This window comes from Populus alba, chromosome 19, assembly GCF_005239225.2.
Source record: "Populus alba chromosome 19, ASM523922v2, whole genome shotgun sequence".
NCBI lineage: Eukaryota > Viridiplantae > Streptophyta > Magnoliopsida > Malpighiales > Salicaceae > Populus > Populus alba.
Window position 1 is genome coordinate 20,636,876 of NC_133302.1, and position 16,062 is coordinate 20,652,937.

The 16,062-nt window shown below is 39.0% G+C and overlaps 1 protein-coding gene across 1 annotated transcript; it reads right to left on the bottom strand.

Annotated features, from left to right (window-relative positions):
- Nucleotides 1-4,673: 4,673 nt before the first annotated feature.
- LOC118036731 (uncharacterized) lies at nucleotides 4,674-9,441 on the bottom strand. The gene is made up of 5 exons (XM_035042528.1): nucleotides 6,909-9,441; nucleotides 6,502-6,749; nucleotides 5,410-5,553; nucleotides 5,027-5,198; nucleotides 4,674-4,897 (listed from the first exon to the last, which is right to left on the bottom strand). The coding sequence occupies exons 1-5, from the start codon at nucleotides 9,439-9,441 to the stop codon at nucleotides 4,674-4,676; spliced, it is 3,321 nt and encodes a 1,106-aa protein (XP_034898419.1).
- Between the last annotated feature and the right edge of the window lie 6,621 nt (nucleotides 9,442-16,062).

Below are 16,062 nucleotides of genomic sequence, written 5' to 3' on the forward strand. Positions count from 1 at the left end.
TGGTTGGATAGATGAGATTCCGTTCACATCACCTCTAACCAGAACCATAATCTGTGTGTGGTTGGGAAGACTGAGATTCCTTTCGGCACTCCCTCTATAAGAACATATCCTGTGGGTGGTTGGGATAGACTGAGATTCCTCTTTCGACAATCACCTCTAACCAGAACATAATCCTGTGGTGGTTTGGGATAGACTGAGATTCCTTTGGCAATCCCCTCTACACCAGAACCAAAATCTCGTGTGTGGTTGGGATAGACTGAGGATTGCCTTCGGAATCACCTCTAACAGCCATAATCTGTGTGTGGTTGGTAGACTGAGTATTCTTTCGCAATTCCCCTCTAACCAGAACCTAATCCTGTGTGTTTCAAACCCTTTTGTTTTTTTTCAGAAAGATTGGTATATTTTTCACGGGCGGACCTGCCATACATACTTAAGGTGGTCTATTTTCCAAAAGGGGCGACCAGCCCACACACTTACGCTGACATTGTCTAATTTTCATGGGCGACTGCCAAACATAAAAGTAAAGAGTGGTCTATTGTAAATGGGTGACCTACCCAGATGGAAAGAAAAATGAGTGTGGTCAAGTGTCAACAAATTGAGTGCATGCAATTGGTTCTTTAAAATATAATGCTTAATGCATGCACTCTTACCTGAATTGAAACATGGTCCTGAGGTTTTTCGTTTAAACCCTTTCCTTTGTATGAGCTTGTCTTGTTGTTTTGCAAATTTGTGGTATGTGTTTTCTTGCAACTGTCTTTTTTTCTTATCCATTAATTTCAAAGAAACAATCCCACTTTCTTCACTAGCGCCTATCACCTTCTTTTTTTACAAATGTTTTATTTGTCTTTTCTCTTCAGAAATAAAGGGCTGTTGTTTGTTTTTGTTTTTTTTTGTGTTTGTTTTTTTGTTCTTTTTTGTTTTTTTCTTTGTCTGAGATATAGAATAAGATAGGGGTTGCTAAAGAAAAGGAATCTTTAACAACACGAAACAAATTGAACTTGGTTTATGACTACAAGAAGTACTGTCAACAATACACACTAAGACTTGTTTAGCAATTTCCCAATACTAGTTTTCTCGGGTTTTTAGGATGTTGTTGTCTTTAGGTTAAGCTCTGAGGTTTTTTTTTTTTTTAAAAAGTGACCTTTCTGCTTAATCTTTTGAAAAGGGTCAAGCATAGACTTGAAAAATTGTATATACTGTAAAACAATTGTCTCATACTAGCATTGTTTTGTTTTGCACAGAGTCACAACAAATTTTCCATACTATAATCAAACCATGTGGGTCATGAGATCATAAGTTTATCAAACAAAGTACACGCGCTTGATTAGAAAGGACTTTTAACGGCTTGTAATGTAGGCTAGGTATGGGCTAAAAAAAAACGGAATTTCATGGTCTCAAAAAGTGTTTAGGGTTTTTAATGATCTAGGATCAACTATTCATCAATCAACTTTTTGAAAGTCATTTGACGATTCCCGTTCTTGATACAAAAACCCAAAGTTTTGTTTAATTCCTCTTTTTTTTTTTTTTTTCAGAATGTTGCCTTTAGTGCCTTTTGTTGTGTCTGCTACTGAGACATACACCAAATCTCCTTCGGCTATTTCACTGCTTTGTCTGGATGAAATAAAAGAGACCAAATATTACATGGTCAATTCTAGCATCCCTTTTCACTGCTTTGTTTGGATAGCTTGGGTTCGATATTAGTACAAATAATTTTCTACCCTCTATAGTGGTCCCTCTTCTCTTTTTTTTTTTTTTTTCCGTCGTTAATCTTTGTCTTGAACTCCTTTTCTATTGATTCTGTTAAGTGTCTCTCATATCCTCTTATGTGCCCCCAGTGGTTTTGGGTGATCCTAGTCCAGGGTTGTGATAAAAAAAACGATCCAGCTCAAAATAGGGATTACGAAGGATGAAATTATTTAGACACGTGAATGGATGACAAAGATGGCCTTTCTCATGTCTCAAAACGCACATTGTTTAAGTTTGATTTTCAAACCCTTGTTCTTATCCCAGGAAAATATGATTACAGAGAATGGTTAATACCAGGCTAACCATTCATCCACCACCGCGCAAATCCAGCAATGCTAGTAGAGACAAAGTTTATCTCAGGGTCAGCTTTGAGGTTTATTTTCGGTTTGGTCACATCTCTTACATAGGAACTGCTTAAAGTATTCATCTTTGAGCACTATATGATGCAAATTTCTTGTAATCATGCACAAAATCACTTCTGTTAAGATGCACAATCTGAGTAATGGTGAGATTAATGAAACGACAGGGTTTTTATACGAAAGAAATATGGCCAAAACTTTACTTTATTGATTTCAAGGAGAAAGTGAACACATTTAGACATAATATCTCTTAACAGAGTCAGAATTCACAGGTCTAGCTAGATCTTCTCCATCCATTCTGGACAACCTTTCAAGAGCTCCTCCTGAGAAAGCCTTCCTTACTACATAGGGACCTTCATAATTTGGAGCCCACTTGCTGCGATCTTCTCCCGGCAGAGACACTAATTTCTTTCTTCACACAATAGATCTCCTTCTTGAACACACGAGGTCTAACTTTCTTGTCATATGCCTTGGCCATCCTTTTTCTGGTAAAGCTGATGATGACAGAATTGCATGCAAATCTCCTTTCACTGATCAAGTTTAACTGTTCATATCTCACTTTGGCCCAATCAGCCTCTTGTAATTGAATCTATCAACACCCTTAATGATGGGATGTCAACTTCCAATGGCATTACTGCTCCATTCCATTATACGCAACGAATATGGGGTTGCTCCAGTCGAGGTTCTTATTGTAGTACGATATGCGTGTGAGAGCAAATGACAACATCTTCGGTGCCAATCTTTAATAAGGTATACTACCACTACCATTTTTTGAACGATTTTCTTGATGCTCTTATTGGCTGCTTCCAGGCCATTCATCTTTGGGGCCTATATTGGTGAGAAATTTGAATGTTTGATCTTCCATTTAGTACAAAGCTCTGCTATCATTTTGCCATTGAAATTCTGAGCATTAATCCTGCCTACTATATTTTTTCTGGCACCCCATAAGACAAATCAAGTCTTTCTCTATGAACTCTTTACCATTTCTGAGTCACATGAGCGTAGGAAACATGCTCTACCCATTTCGTGAAAATAAATCAATGGCTACAAGGATGAATCTATGCCCATTGCTTCCTTTGGCTTTTGGTTAACATGCCCGATACAATCAAGTCCCCACATTGCAAACGCCAGGGAGATACAGATTGAAACAATAAGGGGTCAGGAGGTGCGTTGACTCTATCACTATGCACCTGGCACTATGTGACATGTTTTAAACGTAGTCTAATGCAATCTTTCTCTAATGTCATCCCAGAAATAACCAGCCCTTTGTATTTTCCTTGCCATCATATGTCTGCTAGAGAGTTGAGCAAAATCCCTTCTAAAACCTCTTGCAAAGCCTTTCTAGCATCTGTTGCACTTGAAAACACCTTAGCAAGGTTCCATCAAATGATTCTTTTAATACAGATCTCGTTCCATCTAGATAAAAACTCATAGCCAATCTCCTTATGGCTTCTTATCCTATCTTCGAAGCTTCCTCTGGATATTCTTGCTTTTGCACGAAGTTCTTGATATCGTAATACCAAGGCTTTCCCATCTATTTCTTCTTCAATGGAGTAACAATAAGCTGGATTATTTCTAATGTCAATGTGTACTGGTTGTAACCCTATGCCGAGATCAATGGTGGCCATAGCAGCTAAGGTAGCCAAAAGCATTGCAAATGGTTCCCTTCTCTTCCAAGTGAGTGAACTTTATCTCTTCGAAGTTGCCTAATAAGTGAGAATATTCGCCCTGGTAAGGCTTTATTCTTTTCTTCCTTGGTTTTGCCATTCTCCTTCACCTGACAGATAATCAAACATTAGTCACCATAGTACATCCAGCTTTTTAATCTTCATCTCTAATGCATCTTCTAATCAAGAATGCAAGCTTCATAATTCCAGCTGTATTGTTGGTGCTTCAAAATGCAATTTAACTGAAACTGGATACAACTTTAGATCATCGCGGGAGAGACCTATCACTGCACCGGACAAAAACCCCAATTACCATATACATTCACTGCTCCGTCAAAAACATAGTCTAAACACCAATCTGTCCATCTCTCTTCTCTCTCTATTGATAATAAATTTTCATCTGGAATAATCAAAAATCCAAGTGGCTCGTAATCTCAATAGATTATCAGCTAGGTGGTCAGCATCACAGCTCCCTTTCACAGCTTTTCGTGTCCATATATACGATATGTATACATTCATGATAGCAAAACCTTGCCAACGTTGCAATAGCGACTGGAGAGATAGGCTATGTTACATATGTACACTAATGGATCGCACTTTTGAAATAACCAAGTGGTGTGTGATATAAATATAATGTCGTAATCGTTTTGCTGCCCATCCCAAATGCACAACATAGTTTTTCTATTACCGTGTAATCTAGACTCACATTCAGTGAACTTTTACTTAGATAATAGATAGCCCTTTCTTTCCTCCCGGTTTCATCATGCTGTCAAGTACACATCCCATAGCTGTTTCGTTACTGTCAGAATACAATAATAAAGGCCTTCCTAACGTAGGAGGCACAAGCAAAGGCGGATTTTGCAAATAAAGCTTGATTTATATTGAATGCCTCTTGCACTCCTCATTCCAAGTCCCAGGATTCTTTTTTCCTCAGCAATCGGAAAGATAGGTTCAACATGTGGTAGTTAGCTGGGCTATGAATCGGGCAATATAGTTCAGCCTGCCCAAAAATCCCCTCCACCTCTTTCTCTGACTTTGGGGTTGGCATGGATTGGATGGCTTTTGCTTTATCAGGATCCACTCTATACCTTTCCCACTTGACTACAATCCCAGCAGCTTGCCGGACTTAACCCCAAATGAACATTTTGCAGGGTGAGCCTTAATTGATACTTTCTCAATCTCTCAAATAACTTCCTCAACACTTGACATGATCTTCTCCCTCTTTTTGAGTTGGCAATCATATCATCTACATACACCTCGATTTCTTTATCATCATAATCATGGAATAAAAGTCACCATAGCTCTTTGATAGGTGGCACCTGCGTTCTTTAAACCGAACGGCATAACTTATAGACATAGGTTCCCCAAGGGGTGACAAAAGGTTTTTGCCCTGTCTTCTGTAGCCATCTTTATCTGGTTTGTAATCCTGAGAAACCATCCATAAAGGAATAAGTGGAACTACAAGGGCAGCATTGTCCACTAAAATATCTATGTGAGGTAGTGGAAAATCATCTTTAGGGGCTAGCTTTGTTCAAATCCCGGAAGTCCACACAACTCTCTAATTTTCCCTTCTCTTTTTTGGTACGACAACAATGTTGGATACCCACTGCGGGTATGTAACAACTTCTAGGAATCACACATTCCATTGTTTTCAAGTTTAAGGCTTTCACTTTGATCCATGTCTCCGGGTGTGCTCTTCTCAACTTCTGCTTGACTGGTTTACACCCTTCCTCTAATGGGATCTTATGTACCACGATATTTGTGTTCAAACCAGGCATATCCTTTGTAAGACCAAGCAAAAAACATCTGAGTATCATGTAGTAAAGCACTTAAGTCAGCCGTTTGTTTAGGCGTAATCAGTGGTCCCTATTTTCAATTCTTTTTTTAGACTGATAAGCCTACATTTATGATTTTAAGTTCTTCAGCAGCAGGTTATTTTCCCATGTTTTTTTCATGTTGCTCTACTAGTTTTGTGAAAATTCTTTGATATTGTTTTCGTCCCCTTCTTCTTCTTCCATCATGGTCATATGTTCGTTAAAGTTTGGCCATTCATTCTTGATATTAAATGTATGTGATGTTGTGGAAGATTCGCTTTTCAGGATTCCTGAAAGCGGAAAATGTTTGATGTAAAAGCGAGAAGAGAGAGAAAAAAAATGACAGATGAATGTAGAAAAAGTATGATCTCTTGATTATGATAAAAGTGGGATCACTGATAAAGACAAAATCTTAGTTGACATCATGAGCTTGATTATCAACTAAAATGACAAAACAAATAAACAAACAAAAGCATATGAAAGCAAGCATAAGGGGTTTACATTTTTAAATACTAGCGGAGCTTCTTGGGTCACCCAGTTGTTTTGAAACTTTTCACCTTCAGCCAACCTTCGCACAAAAGTCTTAGTGGGGAGTTCTTCTAGAAGTATGCACAGTCAGTTGTGGTACGCATTTCATCTTCCATTTCCACAGTCAATTGTGGTAGTACTTCATCTTCCATTTCAACTATTGTTTTTGTGCCACTTCCTTCTCCTTATCATCTTCCAAGGTGTTGATGCTCATTAGTTGCCATCCTTTGAATATCATCTTCTGCTCGGTTATCTGGTTGCATCACATATGCTGCCTTTGGGAAAGAAACCATCAGTGGACGGATTTCCATTCTTCTTCTTCTTTCAGGCTCCCTTCCCTCGATTCTAGCCATTCTTCGTTCTCTTTCGTTTATTGGCAAGCCCAACGATGATCCTCCTTCTTAGCTTATATCCCAGCCCAAATCTTTGGTCAACAGCTCTCATTGTGATTGGCTTAATCCTTTTTGGTATTCCCGTGATAGGGTCATATTGGAATGGGATTCCATGTTCCAAGAAACATCGAACGACCATCTTTGTTGCTGCTGATATCTTCGGCTTTCTTAGCACTGTGCTTTCAGGTACCCACTCAGTGTTTACAATCTCAAAGGCATGAAGATTCTCATCCGTGCAATCCTCTACCTCCAGAAAGGGTATGGTCACATTCTTTACCATGGAGATTGTTTCCTATGCTTTGACGGTTACCAACATCCCGTTCATGATATATTTCAAACACTGGTGTAATGAGGAAGGTATTGCTCCAGCTGTATGAATCCAAGGCCTTCCGAGTAACATACTATAAGAAGGGTGGATATCCATAACTTGGAATGTGGTTAGGAACATTTGTGGACCCACATACAGCTCGATCTCTAAATTCCCAAGGACTGGTCTAGGTGAGCCATCATATGCTCTTGCCATTATAGTGCTAGGCTTCATATGAGACTCATCAACTGGCATTTCTTTCAGAATATATTTTGGCAATACATTAAGAGCCGAGCCGTTATCAACAAGCACCTTTCCAATAAGGAAATCTTTGCATTTCACGGTGATATACAATGGCTTGTTATGCCCAGTTCCTTCAGCACTTAGTTCGTCAGCCGTGAAATATAGGTAATTCGAAGCGTGGATCCTCCCTACCAAATGCTCCATGGTTTTTTGTTCAATGTCCTGGGGTACATATGCCTCGTTCAGTACCTTTTGTAAGGCATTTCGATGAGGCTCTGAGCTTAGTATCAAGGACATGAGGGATATCCTTGCTGGAGTCTTCTTGAGTTGATCCACTATGCAATACTCACTATGCTTGATCAACTTTAGAAATTCATTTGACTCCTTCTCTGTTACTGGCTCATTCACCTCTACTTCTTTATCAAGATCCACCATTTCTTTTCCCTTGACCTTCTTCAACTCCTCAGGTGTAAAACAGCGGCCACTCCGTGTTAGCCCACTAACCTCAGAATGAAATAAAGGGAGAGGTGCTTGAATGTTCGAGGTACAAACATAGTTATATGGCATTGCACTGTGATCTCTTTTTGTAAAGGAAGGTTTAGTCAAGATCAGCTTTGAGAACCCATTAGCCATAGGTTGAACTCTACAGACCTCTGACAATTTGTCTTGGCCTTCCATCATACTCACCTCCTGGTTGCCCCCCAGGGTTTCGAGTCTCAATTCTCCCATGAGTAGCATCTTTGCAACCTTCTGGCGAAACTTGACACAATCTTCGATATGATGTCCCTCCATCCTGTGGAACTCACAATAGTTATCACTTCCCAACTGACATGTAGTGCTTATGTTTAGGAATCCTGATTGTAACAACATATCGTATAACCTCTTCATAGATACCTTCAACATTTGGCCTTGATTGCCAATCTCTATCATGCCCACTCCAGAACTATTAGCAGTATGTTTAGACAATGGATTTGAAATGACATTAGGTGGATCTTCGAATGATACCCACCCCATTTTGATGAGTTCTAACAACTTCCTTTTAAAAGCGTAGCAAGTTTCAATTGCATGCCCAGAATTACCGGCATGGTATTCGCAAGCGAGTTCTGACTTGTACCACATAGGAAAAGGTGGTTGGATTTGCGGTAGATGGATTGGGGTTATTTGCCCAATGCTTAGCAATTTAGCGTATAAATCTTTTAAAGGCATTGGTAATGGAGGCAATTGCTCAGAAGTATATCTGGTATATGGCTTTTGATAGTTGTTTTGGATATTAGGTGGGATATTTATTCGATTGGTTGGATTTGGGGATAAGGGTTTGGTAAAGTTCATGTTGGTGAATTGGGGGGTAGATGTTCCTGGGTTTGGGTAATTTACTCTTTTGCCTTTATACCCTCCCTCTAAGTTGTTAACATCTCCTTCTCTTCTTCTTCCAGAAAATCCCTTTTTCTCTAGAGGCTCCGGTATGCGCCTGGCTTTAATGCCTTGCTCTATTCTCTCTGCTACTCGTACAACATCATAAAAATGCTGAGATGAGCTGCCCATTAAATGCTCATAGTAAGGTGCTTTAAAAGTATTAGCGAATAAAGTCACCATCTTTGTTTCGATTAAAGGAGGTTGGACATGTGTCGCCTCATCTCGCCATCTTTGTGCATACACCCTGACTGTCTCTTGGCTTCTCTTTTCCATGGACATCAAGCTTGTTCGGTCTGGGGCTATTTCCAGGTTAAATTTATATTGTTTGAGGAAAGCCTCCACCAAATCTTTCCATGTCTTAATTTTAACAGTTTCCAACCTCATATACCAATTTAAAACAGAGCCTGATAGACTATCCTGAAAAAAATATATCAGCATTTTATCATTATGGATCACTTCAGCCATCTTGTTGCAGTAAGATCGTAGGTGCGTGTTTGGGCACTCTAAGCCTGTATATTTGGTAAATTCTGGGATCCTAAAATCTTTTGGTACCATGATGTTTGGCACCAAACATACATCAGCTGCTCGTGTTGGGTCAAACCAATCATTTCCTTCTACAGCTCTCAACCGTTCCTCTAATGCAAATATTTTATCTTGGCTTATGAAATTGCTTGACCTACTATCAACAGGCCCATCCATTGTTAAATCCACGGTGGGTAGCGTGTGAGCTGGCCGGATAGGGATGGCTGGCGCAAAATGTTGTTCTGTTACTGAATCTGCCCCCAGAATTGGTGATGCTATGGGAATGTGCGATATAGGTGAACTCGTAGATGGCTGGGCGGATGTTCCCTCCCCACTTTTTGCTTTTAACAGTTGTTCAAGCAGATTAGACATCCGTGACACTTCACTTTTCAATGATTCTAGCTCGCTCTGGTAGCGGGATTCTAGGTGAGCCCTCTCTTCGTGTTCCATTCTTGTTCTGAATCTGGTGTAATGGACCTTATGTGGGGGACCTATGTTTCAACTGCGGTATGCAAATGACATATTATAAAGAAATGTATGATGCAAGTAGGATGCGTATGTATATTTTAATGAACTGATTCATGACTTTGGTAATCCTTTAAGCAAGATTTCTGAGCTGAACTGATTGCTGTAAAGAGTATTTGCCAAGTTCTTTATCAGTAACATTCAAGTGGAAAGAAAGATAGGTTATAACCTTTTTATAACGAAACTGAAGCTTGTACAAAAAGGTATAAATCAAACAGCACTTAATACAAAAACTATTTTACAAAGCACCCCCCTTATCAGCTAAGTCTTCAACAAATGAAATGAGAGCCCCCATATATTCTCGATATTTTGTAACACTATTTCCAACTTGGGTAGCTTGTTGCATCATCCTCTCTGCATAATGAGCCACTTGCCCAATCTGTTTCGTCATATGTCTTATTTTTGCATGCAACAAGACGTTATCGGTGATTATCACTTCATTGCTGGCCCTTAAGGCTTCATTGCTCCTTTCTAATGTTCGGACCATTGTCTCAAACAATGTTAATGTAGTCCTGACTCTTTGTAATTCTTCTCTTGCGATGTCTAGCTCAGCGATTTTGGAGTTCATTTGAATTGTAAAGCTGTCAATATCTTGACATTCCTGGCGCACTTGCTTCAGCTCATGTAACTCTTTTTCTATTTCACCATAATGTCTTCTTAGCCGCTTTTCTTGTATTTCCAACTCAGATTGTAGAATCATTATCTGTTCTTTTGAATCCTCAGCCCTTTTCTGGTAATCTCTTCTATCCACCTCGACAGTCTTTCTCATACTTCTCTTTTCCTCCAACTGTACCATATATTGGGCACGTGCTCTTCTTTCTTCTTCTATGTCGGGGTGGACTTGTCGATTCTTCTCTTTTTCAATTTTTATCTTTCTTATGAAACCGCTCCTTTCTTTCTTCAAAGAGTCCAATGTCTCTTTATCTATAATTATCTTGCTTTTCATTGATTTCTTTATCTTGATCAATTCTTTTTCTGTGATCCCATTTTTGTGACTCAGTTTGTCATTTGCACTTATGAGATCTTTCACCTCCTCCTGGCTTCCTTTGGCTATTGCTTCAGCTATCTCTGCTCTTTTCTGCCATTGTTTGCAAGATATTAGTTGCTCCTCTTTCTCTTCGAGTTGTTGTTTTAAGCAATTCCTCATCATATTTTCTTCTTCTACTTGTTTTTCCAGGACTTGTTGCTGTCTTTTGCTTTTGCCGAGGTCTGTGCCACATCTCTCCAACTGTCTTCATAGTTCCTCCTCATGAAGAGTCCTTTTTCTTTTTGGATGCTCCATTATTGACTCAAGATGCTCATGTGTTGAAGACTCTATTACCTCAAGAAGCTTTCCATTTCTCCAACTTGCATAATTCTGACTGATAGATGAGTCAAACATGCTGCCTTCTTCCCTTTTCACCAGAACAGGCCTTTCCCAGTCTTGTCGAATGAGTTCCATTTCTTTGAGGTATGGTTGATGTTTGAATAATCCCATGAAATCTGCTAAACCCAGAGTTCTTGGTGCATACTGCATTCCACCTAACTGTCTTGTTACCAATGTTGGGGCATAACTGATGTATCCCGTTACACCAATTAGGGGAACCCATACCTTACTTCCACAACTCATTATATAGACTGTGTTGTTCATCCATGGTGCTTTCCATTTGAAGTTGCTTTGTGGTAGTGTAGAATACTTCTTTATCCATGCTTTCTCATCCCAATGTCTCCAAGTCTCTTCTATTGTAACTTTCAATGGTCGAAGGTCGAACCACCAGAAGTTGTTGAAGATGTCCCTTGGTGTCTCAATATGACTGATAATCCATAAGTATAACATAGGGACACAACATCTCATTACCCCCTTGCCATTTATTCTACAATGGTTGAGTGACAACATGGTTTCGGCCAAAATTGCTGAAGAGGGATTGATCTGATCATACTCATATTCTAAAAATATGCTTGCGGCTTCCAAGCTGATGACCCCAATTTCAGACGAAAACAATACGAGGCCAAAAATAGCAAAAGCCACCAATCGGTATCGTTCGTCTCCTAATCTACCTTCCTCAGAATTTTTCTTCATCCTAGCTTCAATGACCTTCCATTTAAAACCCCCATTAGCTATTCTGCATTGACTGATCATTCCCAGGCCTAACATCTTTATCACCTCCACGGCTGTGCCTTCAAAATTTCGTCTGAGGTAAATTCTGTGGCTTTTATTTGGAAAATCCAGGATCCTCTCATATTCCTCCAAGGTAGGTGTCATATCTATGCTCCCAAAAGTAAAACATCGATAACTAGGATCCCAAAAGGTTACTAGGGCTTTGATTGCTGTTGTTTGTAAGGGTAGCCTCATTAATTGAGCAATTCTTCCATATCGCCTTTCGAAAAGTGTATCGTCAACATATCTCATTATGGGCCATATTTTCTCCAAGTCATTGATTGTGTGATTTATTTTGGTAATCTCGGGTAATGTACTGATATTGATTCTTGGACAGTTTCCTTCAGCTACCTGGGTCAGCTCAGATTCTTGCCCAAACTTGTGAAAAGATTGATACTCAGTCATGATTTCAGTTCAACCTATAATGATGATTGTTACATGATTAAATGCAACAAGCAAATAACAATAAAGTAATATATTTACAGTAATAAAAATCCTAAGGTTACGTTCTAATCATTATGTGAGACAAAAAAAAAAAGGTAGGTTTTCTACCTAGTCTCAAAAAAGGTCTCATATCTGCCCAGTGACAGCCTTCGTAAAGGCAGTAATGGGGGCGTTGCAAGGAACAGTTAAAGCACGTATGCCCACCATTACCAAGCAGGCACTCAGATATGAGTTGGGTGTTTCACGCATCTGAACTCGACCAATAGTCATAGGGCAGATCGTTAATACCCCACTTAACTTAAAGGCTTGTGTATTCGTTTCAACAAATTAAAGCATTGACATATATATACAGGAATTAAAGCGCGTAAGCAATAAAAATAAAGAAAATGCATAAAAAATAAACATGCAAACCACAATATATATAAAAACAAATCAGACAAAAACAAAGCTTAGTCCACAAGGTCCCCAGCGGAGTCGCCATTCTGTCGCACGTGTGCGGCGGCATGGCGATCGTCCATCCTCAAGGAAAAATCGGAATATTCATTCCTGGCAAATATAAGGAGAGACAAGGAATTCTTGTCTCTATATGTAGAAAAAAAAAATGGACTGGGAGTCGCCACCTAGTATTCTGGTTACTAGGAACCTTAACTGGTCTTTAGAGATCGGGTACGAAGACTGGTTGCGTAAAGGGAAGGTATTAGCACCCCAACTACGCCCTACCTAAGGTAGGCTGCATTGTTTTAATGTCTGATAAAATCTAAGGTCGTGTTTGTGGTTTTTCTTATTATTGTTCGGAATACGCATTACATGTAATGTCATATCCCAAGTTTTATTTAAAAAAATAATAATAAATTAAATATCCGGAATATGTATTACGTATAATGTCATACCCCGGATATTAAAAGATAAACAAAATAAATTTTTTTGTTGTTTTTGAAATTTTGGCCAATATTCTCTTGACTTTAATAAACTGGTTATTAAAGCCAAAATGCATGCTAAAACCATTGTTTTTTTTTTTTTTTTGTATGAAAAATACAAAATGATTTTTTTTTTGAGACATTTGGCCGTATGCACAAAAAACATTTTTTTTTCTCTTTTTTTTTTAATTTGTTTTTTTGTATTCTTGAAAAGTCGAAAACCGGGTATTTCAGTACCGGATTTATATTTTATGGCATAAAATATTGCCCGATATTAAATCAAAATGACATAAAAACTACGCGGAAAAATTATAAAATGCTGAAATAAATATTTTGATTTTTTTTTTTGGGTCGGGTGAACAGTACCACGGGACAAAAACGAGTATTTTAATACCGGATTTATATTTTTTACGATGTAAAATACAGACGATATTAAGCAAAATGATAGAAGAAAATGTGCTTTATAATATATATATATATAAAATTATAACAACAAAAAAAATAAAAATAAAAATGAAAATAGAAATGGGCCGGACCTGGCCCAAATGCATGGGCCGGGCCGACCAGCCTATTTACATGGTTGGGCCGATGGCCCAGCCCAGGCCCAAAACGGGCTGGTTACTGTGCATCAGCACAGTAACCAGCCCTTCGTTATTTGCAGAACGTGAATTAATTCACGTTCTGCATGAAGGCGCAGCAAAACATAAACAAAGCGAGGCAGAGGCGGGGCAACGGGATGGCGTACCTGCGGTGGCGTCGAGGCGGTGCTGCTGGCGGCGGAGGCACGGTGGCCGGCGGTTTTCCTTCTCTCTCTCTCCTCTGTTTTTTGTTCTCTTCTCTGCCGAATCTCTTCCTTCTTCTTTTTGCTTTTTTCTTTATGTTTCTCTCGTCTCTCTCTACCCTCTTTATTTCGTGGAATCCTTCTCCTTCTCCCTCTTCTTTTTTTTCTCTTCAGTCCCGTTCCCCTGTTTCTCTCCTGCCCCCCCACTATCGAAGTGGCCGACAAAAGTATGTAAGTGGCTGAATTGTAGGCGTCTTATTGCGCCAAATCCGGCAAAGAAGTTCGGCGAAAAGTGGAGAAGAAAAAAATTTCTTCTCCCCTGTTCTCTGCGTGCGCAGGGAAGAAGACAATGGTGCCGTTTCAAAACGGCATCGTTTTGCGTTTTCTCTTTTTTTTTTTTTTATAAACAGTGCATGAAACGGCGCCGTTTCATTTAAAAGGAAAAGGCGGTAAAACATGTCAGATTCAAATTTAGTCCCTCAATTTGCGCGCGTTTTACGATTTCGTCTTTGGTCTCGGATTTCTGCAATTAAGTCCTTAATTGGCCAATAAACTTCATTTTTTTATGCAATTAAGCCCCTGATTTGACCAAATTAACTTCCAAAAATTATAATTTGACCCCAGAAAATTAATTTCTTCCAATTAAAGCCCAAAATAACTCCAAAATCAATTGTTTTTGCAATTAAAACCTCTATAAATTCAATTAAACCTTCAATAAAATTTAATTGAGTCCATAAACTTCTAATTTTGCATTTTTCTTCCTCAAATTGAATTTTCTTTATCATCGGGGCTCGCATCAGTCAATGATATACTATCGAAAATTAATTTTTATATTTTTGAACATCCTCAATCAATTTTTGAACATTTTTAGGGCACTCTGACATTTTTTTTCACTGTTATATTTTTTGATAATATATTTTTTTGAATTTTTTTGTATTTTTTAGGTGAGGACCCAAAAATGGGTTACAACACCTGAGGTAAGCTACTTCGTGGACTTGATGTGTCAAAGAAGTTTTAAAATTCAGTTCATTCATCGAATTTTAGAAAATACAACTTACATGTAAGTTCATAATTCTTTATCCGTGAACAAATCAGAATATTAAATTCTTCTTTATTCTTGCAATTTTATCATAAAAAAAAATCATTCATAAACTAAATACACACCACATATTTACTTTCAAGCTTCGTGGACTTGATGTGATTTTAAAAATAAAATTTTAGCCAAATTCTAAGGCTTTGATAAATCAGTTATTAGTTCCTAGAATATATGCAGATACATGTTCTATATTTTTATGGAAAATAAAACATGATTTTTATCTGTCCTTTAAATATTTGTGCTTATAAATTAAATTCATTTTTTTTATTCAATAACATACATAAAAAAAATTACAAGCACACACAAACATTTTTTTTTATTTTTATTATTATCACTTTCTCTTTCTTTTCTTTTCTTTTCTTTTCTTTTCTTTTACATGTTCTGTTTGTACATCACATTACAAAAATTATAAAAAAGTAAACACTAAAAAAATTAGATTACATAATTTAAAAATTATAAAATAGTCCCTAAACTCCAGAAATTGCAGGGAAGCCCTTCTGCATGCCGGAACAGTGCCGGCGCGTTTGGTCCACACGCCGCCGCAGACAAAATGGGGCAACCGGTGGATCCGGCTCGTCTCTTTTTCCTCTTCTCTCCTACACTGGCAATGAGGAGTAACATCTCCTGCAAAAGAAGAAAAACGCAAAGCACAGTCTCGGTTCTTCCTCCTTTTTCCAGATCTACTCTCTTCTGTCTTTTCTTTTGGTTTTCTGTTCTTCTCTTCTTCAGGTGGTGGACGGCTCTGAGGTCAAGGTGTCTGCGTCTTGTGGTCGGCCGGTTCTGCCTTGCTTGGGCTGCTGGATCCGGGGCCGGGTTTCGTTGCACACGCCGCCCGTGTGGATGGCTGCATCAGAGACTTTGCTGCTGTTGTCGTCTGCTCGGCTGACTTCGTTGTGGAGAAAAGAGCAGCTGTTGAGCAGGGAGGCTGAGAGAAGGAAGAGGATGAGTAGCGGTTGGTTTCGGGGGGCGCCGCCGTATGGGGACTGTGGTTTCGGTGGAGGTGCTGCTGTTGAGAGGAGGAGAGGGGGTAGCGGCCGGCCGGTTCAAGAGAGAAAGAAGGACAGATCGGGGGGAAGAGAAGGAAAATGCAGGTCTGTGGGGACTGAAAATCAACAGCCTCGGGGGGAAAGAATAAATCAGAGAGGGGGGACCGTGAGGGTGAGAAGGGAGT

What these genes read in the sequence shown, in the direction of transcription:
- LOC118036731 (XM_035042528.1), bottom strand. Translation starts at nt 9,441, where the DNA reads ATGGAACACGAAGAGAGGGCTCACCTAGAATCCCGCTACCAGAGCGAG. An exon ending in GGATATCCACCCTTCTTATA is followed by an intron (nt 6,750 to 6,908) that starts GTATGTTACTCG and finishes TTCTGGAGGTAG; the next exon opens with AGGATTGCACGGATGAGAAT. An exon ending in ACTTGAAAACAATGGAATGT is followed by an intron (nt 5,199 to 5,409) that starts GTGATTCCTAGA and finishes ATGGTTTCTCAG; the next exon opens with GATTACAAACCAGATAAAGA.